Here is an 11,699-nt window from a genome sequence, read left to right as displayed (position 1 = left end):
GAAATGGACTATATGTTAAGGATACATAAAAATACAGTGGACGTGATGAAAATTTAATAGAAGAAAAGGTCAGCTTACCTAAATCGAGGTATCTCTTGTGAACGGGATCGTAATCCGTCCAGTTGTGTGTCTTGTACCTCTGCCTGTCCCTGGCCATGCCCCACACTTCCCCGGTGCCGCTCTCGTTCGGGTTCCTGGCGAGGCAACACTCAACTCAGAGGATGAGAATATACTACTATACTTCCCTATCTCATTATCGTAATCCTGACCCAGCATGTCGCTAATGAAAACCACCACCTCCAGCCTGTCTCTAGTTGCGCATTTCCGCCATTATAATTACCACCACCATCACCAACATTATTACATATCACTGTCATTATCAGCCATTAATAGCGTCCTTGATATTATTTTTCTTCAGTTTCTTAACTTACTTTTTTTCACTATTACCAGTTTATTTTCTTCCATTCATTCAGTCAACTACCTTGCATTTCCTCACATTCTCATCTCGTATTCGTCTGCATCCCTCCCTTCCATTGATTCACAGTTTTTCCTGTTACCTGTTCATTTCCATCCACTGCCTTCCATTCTCTCACATTCCCCGTCACTTGTCTATTGCCACCCACTGCCTTCCATTCTCTCACATTCCCCGTCACTTGTCCATTGCCACCCACTGCCACCCATTCTCGCACATTTTCCCGTCACCTGTCCATTCCCATCCACTGCCACCCATTCACTCACAGCCTCTGCCTCCTTCCTTCCAGCGTGCGTCACCAGTCACCAGTCACTACTCACCCTGTCTTGATGAAGTTGGTCCACATGGTGATGACCGCCTCACTCAACGTCACCTCGGTGTTGGTGAAGTTGAGGCCAGCAGAGAGAGGCCCCAGAGAACCAAGGGGCGCCCCAAACACGTACACCAGCTCATTTAGAGGCAAGGTGGGACCCCTCTGTTGGGAGGAAGTAACATTTAGGACGTGGTCGTGTTGGTAATTGTGTTGTGTCCCTTTTGTGTGTTTTGGCCATTCATCATTTGCGGGGACTTCTGTTTGTGCCGTACTCGCAAAGACAGCTTGTATGTACAGTACTTGTATGTACAGTACTTCATTGCAAGTTAATGTAGGCTTGCGGAGTGACATATTTATTTTCTCTAAGGCAATATCAGTGCGGTATGGAAATATGGCACCAGCATCATAAGGGAAAGGTAATAAAAGTGCGCGTGTTAATCACTGTTCTGTAACTCTGACCGTGAACGTGAAGCTCCCGCCACTCAAAAAGATCACACGGAAAAAAAAGTATCATCACATGATTTGGAATGGGACAACATAAAGGGATGCTGCTCTTACTAAGGCAGGGAGGGAGGGAGGGAGGGAGGGAGAGAAGGAGGGAGGGAGGAAGGGAGAGAGGGAGGAAGGGAGAGAGTCAGGTGTTCTCTCCCTGGTGACGTCCCCCACCTTGCTGACCCCCCGGGACGCCAGTGTTGTGTGAGAGTCATGGACTACTGCAGCTCGTTACAGTCACCAGACGGGCTATGTTTGCAGCGTTGGTGTGTGTGTGTGTGTGTGTGCGTGTGTGTGTGTGTGTATGTATGTATGTGTGCGCGCGCGTATGTGTGTGTGTGTGTGTGTGTGTGTGTGCGCTTACTTAGTTGTATATATTGACCAATTTACTTGTTTTTCCATAAATAATGAAGCTCTGAGTTATTTTGTTTCCACATCCACTTTTGTCCGTTTAAAATTGAGCGGTCATCAGGCGTTTTACTCGTACCTCCACTTAACCTAACCTCCACTCCATGACAGTTAAGTATATTTCTGTTTGGGCGCCTGAACCACTTTATATCACGGAGGTAAATGTTTTCGATTAGTATATATTCATGATCTATCCCTAATTTCATCATGCCTTAGATAGAAGTTCTCATCATCCAGTCGCTACGGACCATTAGTCTCTTTGAACATTACGAATGGATCTCTCTCTCTCTCTCTCTCTCTCTCTCTCTCTCTCTCTCTCTCTCTCTCTCTCTCTCTCTCTCAATGCGATATAAAATGGTTTTCAGCGTTAAAACACTACATTTTTTTACGAACACCAACAAAAAAGAAAAATAATCAAAAGAACACGTTTTTCCAATGTTTAGGTAACAAAATATCTACAGATGGCCGTTGAATAAGAAACATTGTCTAAGAGTGCTTTGCATTTTAAGGAACAATGTGTCAAATAGCCTTGTCCTGTCTTTCTTCATGCGCTGTCTTTTGTGTCCCGTATCATTTTCGTAGTTACTCTCTGTACCTGATAAAGCTGTTTTTTTCCTTATTTTTTCATTTTTTTTTACGTTTCCAATTTTCTTCATGCGTCGACTGCACCATTGCCAAACTCTCGAATTTCATTGCACTGTCACTCTCAACTCGACACTCTAGTGTAGTTGTAAATGAATTCCACTTGCTCGCTAATGACAGTACTGTACTCCCTTACAACAGTGATTCTGATGTGTTCCGGTGATGGACTTCTCTTCTGTATTGTTATCCAGCTCATTCTCTTCATTGCGTTGGTGAATCTTTCTCCATATTTTCCATTCCCATGAGTTTTATCTATTCATCTATTTTTTATTTTTTTCCATTTCCAAAACAGGACTATTTTTTCACACTGGTCTATTTTTCAAAACTGGCTTCAATTGTTTGTTTGTGTAATTGTTTGTTTGTCTGTCTGTGTGTGTGTGTGTGTGTGTGTGTGTGTGTGTGTGTGTGTGTGTGTGTGTGTGTGTGTGTGTGTTGGTTTTGCATTTTCCGCATGGTACACTGTGTGCTGTATGTAGTGCACGTTGTGGCGTGATGCAGTTTTTTGCGTTTGTTGACTGTTAAATCGTTAACTATGTGACAACTGTTGTCGTCTGTTTCGCGTTAAACAAACGCGGGAATAATATTTACTCCATATTATCGTTATATCGAAAAACACTTTTGTATAGAAAGACAATAACACATCCCACATTCCGGGGCAGCGGCGCCGTGGCGGCGAGCTCTTTGGTGACGAGGACTTTTGAGGACCTTGGGGTATTTGGGAGAGGGTGAATGAGCGAGCAGTAATGCAGCGGCCTGAGCAGAGATGTGGACTGGCCCTTCACACAACAAGCACCACACGCCAGTTGAAAATGACATCCTCCATGAGTCTGATCTTTCACCGCCACGCATGGAAGGTGATTGCATATGTGTAGAGAATGACTTTTTTAGAGCTGACAGAACCAAAAAGACAAACTGCAACAAAAGAACTATTCTAATATTGATGTGATACTGTGTCGGGAGATCCCTCTTTCCAATCGTGAGATATTGAAAATCTTATGTTTCTGTTTGTCATTTGGTTTTGCAAGCTCCGCAAAGCTCTCAACTGAATGTATGCAATAATTCTCTTCTATGTTTGTTGGTGTACCAGTTGAAAACAGTAGGTGGTATCACTTTTAAATGAAATATGATATACTATATACTGTGAGAACGTCTAGTCCATTACAATGGGATGCAGCAAAATAGCTCATGTCGGAAAGTAACAGGAGTACATTTGATGCAACCTTTACTTTACTCAGAATGGCAACTTGATATTCAATTGTCAGCCATGCACCTTTTATGTGAGCACCACGCACTGTTTCTGACTGGAAAGGGGAGGCGATAATTGCATGAGGAAGTGATTAAATGACTTCTTTGTGTAGGTGACTGTGAGGAGTGGATGAGAATTCTCGTCTTTAAGCCTGGGAACGCTGCTGGCGACACCCTCTTCCCTTATAAAACATTGGGACCCCTTCACTGACCCTCGAAAGAACACAGTGAGTCCCCCCCTCGGTTTAAGTGAGACCCCCGCCCACTATTCACTGGAAGAATGAAGAGGAGGAGGCTATGGTGCGACTGAAGGAGGGTAGTGTGCACATGTTTCCGCGAGGTTGGGGGAGCAGGAGGAGGAGGAGGAGGAAAGGTCACGGACTGGAGAAAAAAGGAGCTTAGAGACAGGAAATTGGAAACTTTGGCCTGGATGGGTTGGAGTGGGTGAGCGGCGGAGAGCTGCGGGGCTGTGTGGGGGAGTAGAGGTATTTGGGGGTGTGAGGGTGTGTGGGGGTGCTATTATACATCTTCCTGGACGTCGGTTGGAGGGAACAGTGGTGACCTGCGGAGAGCCGGGGGAGGAGGGGAAAGGGTGGTGGGGACGAAGGATAAGGACACTCCAGTCTGTTCCCTGTCCCTGAATCTCTCTCTCTCTCTCTCTCTCTCTCTCTCTCTCTTTTGTTGAGGGTACGAGCAGCAGCTTTACGAGTTTTGGAGTGTCCATAATCTTGCTCTTGTTTCCCTGTCTTTTTTTCTTTTATCTTTTTATTTTCGTTATTATTTCTTAAGGGGATATTCCCTCTCAGTCGCATTTCCTTCTTTCTTCCTGTCTTGCATCAGGATTTCCAGACAAGATGTTCGCACGATTCTCATTTATTTACTCTCTCTCTCTCTCTCTCTCTCTCTCTCTCTCTCTCTCTCTCTCTCTCTCTCTCTCTCTCTCTCTCTCTCTCTCTCTCTCTCAGCGGTAGGAAAAGAGATTGCACGTGTCTGCATCTTTCGTTCACTTACAACGGGGTCTGGCTTGGCGGGACGGAAGTCGAGGACGTAGAAGAAGGAGGACCTGGAGGGGTTGTGCAGCTGGTTGGCGGACACGGTGACTGGGGTGACGAAGGAGGCGTCGTGCAGTGCCTCGGCGGTGAGATCCCTGATGTTGACGGGGTGCTGGACGGGACGGGCCCAGTCGGTGTATTCAGCAGTTATGGCCAAAACGATTTCCTGTGGAGGGGGAGACGGGGTTAAGGAAACGCTGCAAAAAATGGACTAGTTAGTACCGAAGGAATTCATGTTTGCTGAGGATGGATGGGGAAGGTAGTGCGAGTTTCAGTACATGCATGATGATGATTAAAGTTTAGTATCAATGACGAGTGATCTGTAGATGCTGCCCAGTGAACAGATTGACTTGATACCTTATCCTGCAACATGAAGTTGTAGTTAACCAAATATAAAAGAAAAAGGATGTGTACAAGTTTCAGAAAATGTATGACGATTAAAATTCTATGAACAGATTACGGACGGTCTATAGATACTGGGTGGTGAATTGAATATTGATTTAATGCCTCATTGTGCCACAGAAGGTTGTGGTTAACTAAGGATGAAGAAAATATGGGTGCAATTTTTCAACATTTGTTGTGATCAAAACTTGATATCGATGACGGAAGATCATCACTATCTATAGATAGTGAATTTCATGTCTTATTCTGCCACAGGAGGATGTAGTCAACTGAGGACTTGAAATTTGGATGTAATTTGCAAAGTATGTTGATTAAAGCTTGATAGCATTGACAGATGACCTATAGTTACTGACTTAAACATATGACGTAACAGGAGTACATTTGATGCAACCTTTACTTTACTCAGAATGGCAACTTTATTCTTTATTCTGCTAGAGATATTGTAGCTCATTAAAGGTAGAAAAAAAAGAAATGTTTCAGTACATGCACTATAAAAGAAAAAAAAAAAAAAACACAGGTATCGGTGACGGGGTGACGGGTGACTTTCAGGTACTGGCTTGTGGATACGCTAAAATGATACGTTATTCCGCCAGAGGGGGCTGTGAGTGGACTTTCCGTCGCTGGGCTGACATGAAGGGAATACGTGCTAGTTCCCCGCATACCGTCACACAACACAGCGCTTTAACTATTGTCGAGGCGTCCAGTCGCCCATTCCTGCCCCTTTTCTATGATGTTTTGTGGTAAAATGTGTCCGATGGGCAACGCGAACACCGGAACCCGGGTCATGAAAATTTTATGTGAACTTCTGAACTATAGCACCTGTCCGCAGCGAAACCAAACGTACAAAAAGCCTGCGGTGCTCATGGGAGGGAACGCATGGAATAACAATTTGTCTGTCTGTCCGTCCGTTTGTCTGTCTGTCTGATATGTATCTGTCGGTTTGTATGTATTGTTTGTCTAATTTCGCTTGCGTCTCTCTCTCTCTCTCTCTCTCTCTCTCTCTCTCTCTCTCTCTCTCCTCTCTCTCTCTCTCTCTCTCTCTCTCTCTCTCTCTCTCTCTCTCTCTCTTCCCACCCTCTTCGCCTACCTATCTTTTTTGTTTACCTTCGTGTTTGTGTAACCGGTTTGTCTCTCTGTCTTTACCTCTTTACCTGTCTTCCTGTTTGTTTGCTTGTTTGCCTGTCCCTGCGGCGCGCCATCCTGCAAACCAACACATGTATGCGAACACAACACACCTGCCACCCGACACAGTTACATAAAAACTGACCATCACGCACATCCACAATAACAAAACACTTTCCACTCACAAACACTGCTGCCATGAAGACTTTTTATCGCAGCCGTATTGCCTCACCGCCCACGAGAAGCAGCGCACTGAACCCCACCGCTGCTTTAGGAGTTACCCCCTTAAACCCACCAGTCCCAAGCCACCCTGCCAAGATCCATCAGGGGGAGCGTCCGTTCGCCTCTGCTGCAGCCACCGTCCCTCGCTTACTATGCCGGGTCTGACCCAAACCAAACTTATAGAAAACGAATCTCAAAGACCTCCTCGTAATGCAGCAGCCTCTTTTTCACTCAGTGTGTATATTGAAGACTGCGTAAACTGTCCTTCACTCAAACGTACTCAAATCCTCCCAGGAAGCTCAGGGAAAGGGTATTAGATCTCTCATAGCTTCTTAATCTCTCTTAACCCGCATATTGAAGCAGCGCCTTTTTTCACCAAGTGTTTATGTTGTAGACTGTGTAAACTTTCCTTTTTTTAACGTACTCAAGAAAAGGAAACTCAAGGAGGGAGTCTCAGATCTCTTAGCTTCTCAGTCTCCCGCGCCGTAGTATTACTCTTTTCATGGAATACATGGTCCGTATTCAGAAACGCTTTGCTGTCTCATCACAACCATTTTCCAAGGCCACTGAGATCACTAGACGGGTTCTCAAATGTGTCTCTCCTGTTAATAACGTAGAAATGTTGTTTATTAATCTGTCATTAGAACCAGAAAAAAAAAAAAACACTTAAAAACTAGTGTAACTTCAACAATTTTTTTTTTATTTTTATTTTTTTATGTAATGGAGGTGCGGCATAGAGGTGTTTCAGAATGTGGTGATATAGATACAGACGAGGGTAGAGTGTTTAGAGTAGCATCATAATAATTCTCTCTCCCCCACATCCATCTCTGAATATTTTCTCCCCATGACATTTTCACCTTAGGCAGATCTCATCCCCATTGAACATATTTCTCTTTAGATGTTTTCTCCTGATGACATTTTCCTACTTGGGTTTAGTTGATATTGTTTTGTGATAACGAAGCACTGACGGAAACCAATGCTCTTACGCCTGTGACCTCTACGAACACACTGATTTATGTAAGCAACCCATGACAATTTCACGAGCTGGAGATACGACATGCCCAAAAATCTTTACTAAATTAATATCCGATCCTCTTTGTTCTGAGCGTTATCCTGCAGAACTATAATCCAGATTTGCACTTTATTAAACTGAGATGGCAGCACAGCAGTCATAGTTAATAATTTATGATAGGTTATGGTAGTAAATGAGAAAAAGCTGACGTAAGCAAAATTCTCAGGATCAATAATCATGATAGAACAAAAAATAACTGGTTCAAGTTTGAGAAAAAGTTAGATTTAAAAAGAGATAGGAAGAAATTGGTTCTCAAATAGAGTGGTGGATGAATGAAACTGACTCAGTAATCAGAATGTTAGTGTTGAGTCATTAGGGAGCTTTAAAGGAAGATTAGACAAATTTATGGATAGATGGAAATGGTAGGTATGTTTCATACAGGGATTGCCACGTGTAGGCCTGACGGCTTCTTGCAACTTCCCGTATTTTGTTATATTCTAATGTTTTTGAGGGAGGAAGGTCTAGAAAGGATAAAATGTGCAAGGGGAGAACAAATCAGGTTGGGAGAAGGAAAAGATCGCGGAAAAAAAAAAAAACTTTCCAACACACACTTCCAAGCTGTCCTTCAGTGTACCCGTATCTTCGCAAAAAGCTCTCAGGGACCAGTTGGTGAAAGGAGCTGAATTTCTGCTGGCTACGTGGTTTCTGAACTAACAAGAAATCCGAGGCAACAATCTTAAACAACAAAATCTTACCGGATAACTCAGCCCCTGCCGCCGAGGACTCCGGTGCGGCAGCAACATCTACACCCAAATAGCGAAACTTTACCATCTCTTCCCGTGTTTTACCACTCAGCACTATCCCGGCACCTCCTCAGCCTTAATATGTACTATATCTTGGAATAACTTGTTCCTCGCACACCTTTCAAAATCCAGTGATATGTATAGTTTTGCATTTCTCCTAGTCTTTATCCTTTCAGAATTTAGTGATATAGTTCAGATTTTTTTCTTCTGGTCTTTATCCACACACATCCTTTAAAATTCAGTGACATGTATGGTTTTGTTGTATTTCTTCTAGTCTTTATCCTCGCACACCTTTCAAAATTCAGTGACATTTTGCTGCATCTTTTTCCTCCTAGTCTTGAAACTGAAACTTACGTCCTAAACTTCTTACTACTAATGACTGTTTGCTACCTTGTTACATTCATTTGTATGGAGAAGCATTAAGACGACAGGCACTGTATGGTTTTGACTACTTGATTGCTCTTCCAGCTGCCAATTGTGGCCCTTCAAAATGATACTTCATACTTGCACCATACCGTTTATGAAGCTTGAGTAGAAGCCAAAACAGTTCAAGGGTTAAGAAAAAGTACACGGGATTGAGTAAAAAAAAAAAAAAAAAGAAAAAAGTCAGGTTTCAAGTGGAAATAATTAAGCTGTGATAGGAGAGAGAGAGAGAGAGAGAGAGAGAGAGAGAGAGAGAGAGAGAGAGAGAGAGAGAGAGAGAGAGAGAGAGAGAGAGAGAGAGAGAGAGAGAGAGAGAGAGAGAGAAGGCACTGAGCTCCAGAAAAAAAAAGAGATAATTTACTTAACAGTATAAATGTATGGACAGGAGATGGACACAGTGCAAAACATGATGAGAAGGGAATAAAATAAATCGCGTTTGTGAGGCTAAGCACCACTTAGTAAAGGAAGGCGGCAAGTGGTGGCAAAGAAGAGGCAGTTTTGGGGGACAGAATGAGATTGGGTGGGAAGGACAGACGACATTAAGGTGATTATCTTAAAAAAATATATATATAGAAATGGAAGAGGTGAAGTGGTGCAGGTTGGTGTACGCAGGTGAAGGGAACTATAACCCGTGATTAAATTGGTGATTTGCTGGTAGGGTTAATACTTCAGCCCTTTCAGTGCGATATGCAATTCACTGCACTAACAGCAATTTATGGCATTTTTTAAACATCTGTAAAAAATAAATAAATAAATAAGAGGATAAAGCAGAATATATTTTGCAATTTCTGGCAGTACAATGTCTTAGAGTGACTTGTAATTAAGGAAAGATGTACCAAACAGGAATGAATGTGTTATTAAACGTATGGTGGTTCCCTTTACATTTTCCTGGCACTCGTATACTCGTGTAACAAGTGTAAGAGAGTTATTAACTTTTTCACCTGTAAAGTTCGCTGGCCATGACCTACAAAAACTAAAAAAAAAAGTATAAGGAAAATGCTTCATTGCCCCTCTCATAAAAGTTGAGACGAAAAAAAGCTCAAATCGTGTTGACCATTTCTTTTTGCAGGTGTTTTGACATTTTTCTTTAGTCAAAGTCAGAAAGAAAAACAAAGTATGCAGAATCAGACCAAGACTTTCGGAGTTCACTAGTGCAAGGAATGAAGGAGCGAGGTCATTGGCTACCTCTTAGATGGTAGCCAGACAGAATAATGTGAAGAGCACGTAGAAGGTGTTGTGCAGAGAGGCAAGCAATACGTAATACACACCAGGCTTGAAGTGAGGGTTAGGCCTAAGAATAGTAATAAATGGTGTGGTTAGAAGATCAGTCATTACTATCGTTTACTTCAGATATAGCCAAGACCAAAGAGTGTAACAATTCATCGTAATAACTAGACACAAGGGGCAGAGAGAGAGAGAGAGAGAGAGAGAGAGAGAGAGAGAGAGAGAGAGAGAGAGAGAGAGAGAGAGAGAGAGAGAGATTGGCCAAAACAAAAATAATAAAAAGAAACAGTTAGTTCGCCTTTTCGAAAGACACAATATGGAAACAAGATAAGAAAAGTGAGTGTGAGGAAACTAAATAAATAAAAAAGTCAGGAAATGCATAACGGATAGCAAGGAAGAGATACAAGCAATGAAAATGGAGTTCATGTAAAGAGAAAGAGAGAGAGAGAGAGAGAGAGAGATGAGAGAGAGTAGAGAGAGAGAGAGAGAGAGAGAGAGAGAGGAGAGAATGGGACATGCGTGCTTAGGTAGCATGTGAATAGAAAAGAAAGTAAAATAAACGAAAAGAGGAAAAAAGAACGAGAAAAAAAAAAAACAGAGAAAGATTAGCCAACAGTTGAAATGGAAACAAATGCCTACTGCGAGTAAGAGGAAAAGTTAGAAAGGAAAAAAATAAAAGTAAATGTATTTTCACGTTGGCGAAGCAAATGATAAAAGAAACGGCATTGGAAGCAGAAAGAGAGAAACGGGTGAGAGAGATTAGTGAACAGTTTAGTAAAAGAAAACGGGAATGCCTCTTGTGGAGAAGCAGAGAGAGCAAGGGGCGGAGAAAATGGTGGCGTGGATTGGGAGATTAAGAGATAAAGAAAGCAGGTAGGGTGGCAGGACCTGAAGAAGTGACGGCATTACGGAGGAGGTATTTTACTGGAATGTGAAGGGAGACGTGCAATAAATTCATGTATAGGAAGAGGGAAAAAAAGATGGAGGAGGATGATTAAGGTAGGGAGGAGGGGGACGGGCAGGCCACATTCGTACAAGGGAAACTGAGGAAGGTATGTAGTGTGAAATGAGGAAGGTAAGGCTTGCTGCAGGTGTTAATGGAAGTCCAGGTGTTTATGGTTGCAGGGGAGGTAATGGTGGAACACGTAATGTATCATAACCTTGTTTGGTGTCAGAGAAAAGGCAAGGGTTGGCACATGTTCGGGGGTGAGAGAAGGAACAGTGACTGCGTGATGTAAACTTTGGAGACAGAGGGAGAAGCTTGTTTAAGGATAAGAAGATACAGCAATGAGTGTGTGTGAGATGGAGAACACGAGAATATATGGTAATCCGCAAGAAGCTAGTATTCTTATCTATAAATATATGTACTGTTATTTCCAAGTTTAGTACGTACTCAGGCACTAACAATCTGACTACTAAGTCTGTTCAAGTCATCTACCACTCTATACTGTTGGCTTGTTTTGATGTTAGAGGAAGAGAAAAAACGAATACATGACACATTCTAAACTTCTCTGGGATTACAAAGGGAATCAGGACGCAAACAAACTGTATGATTAAGAGGAAAAAAGTAAACACATGATAATTCTAAACTAGTTTGTGGTTAGAGAGGATGAAGCAGTAAGCACATACGTAAGAAAGAGTACTTGAGATACATAACCAGTCTTACTTTGTAGTAGAGGAAGAGGTGAAAGTAAACAAAAGCTTATTTGGGATTACACGGGGAGAGAGGAGTTAACAAGCAGGAATAAACCAGTGATGTATTATAAGCCTTATTCAGGGTCAGAAGGGAAGCAGCAAGGAGTACGTGAGATATTACAAGCTTATATGGGATTAGAGAGAAAGGTAAATGTGAACACGTAATCTATCG

General features: G+C 42.5%; 1 protein-coding gene and 1 long non-coding RNA gene across 2 annotated transcripts in view; one reads left to right on the top strand and one right to left on the bottom strand.

Annotated features, from left to right (window-relative positions):
* Positions 1-901, top strand: part of LOC135110924 (uncharacterized) — a 52,900-nt gene extending 51,999 nt beyond the window's left edge. The window contains exon 4 of the long non-coding RNA XR_010273493.1: positions 762-901. This is a non-coding gene — a long non-coding RNA (uncharacterized LOC135110924). The remainder of the gene's footprint in view (positions 1-761) is intronic.
* The window catches only part of LOC135110922 (neuroligin-3-like), a 106,392-nt gene that overhangs the window by 3,075 nt on the left and 91,618 nt on the right, over positions 1-11,699 (bottom strand). Inside the window, exons 6-8 of the mRNA XM_064023604.1 lie at positions 4,584-4,790; positions 793-947; positions 79-194 (exon numbers count right to left, since the gene is read on the bottom strand). Coding sequence (XP_063879674.1) covers positions 79-194; positions 793-947; positions 4,584-4,790 — 478 coding nt within the window. The remainder of the gene's footprint in view (positions 1-78; positions 195-792; positions 948-4,583; positions 4,791-11,699) is intronic.

The sequence above is a fragment of the Scylla paramamosain genome, chromosome 21 (assembly GCF_035594125.1).
Source record: "Scylla paramamosain isolate STU-SP2022 chromosome 21, ASM3559412v1, whole genome shotgun sequence".
In the NCBI taxonomy this organism is placed as follows: Eukaryota; Metazoa; Arthropoda; class Malacostraca; order Decapoda; family Portunidae; genus Scylla; species Scylla paramamosain.
This window is presented reverse-complemented; position numbering and strand designations above follow the sequence as displayed.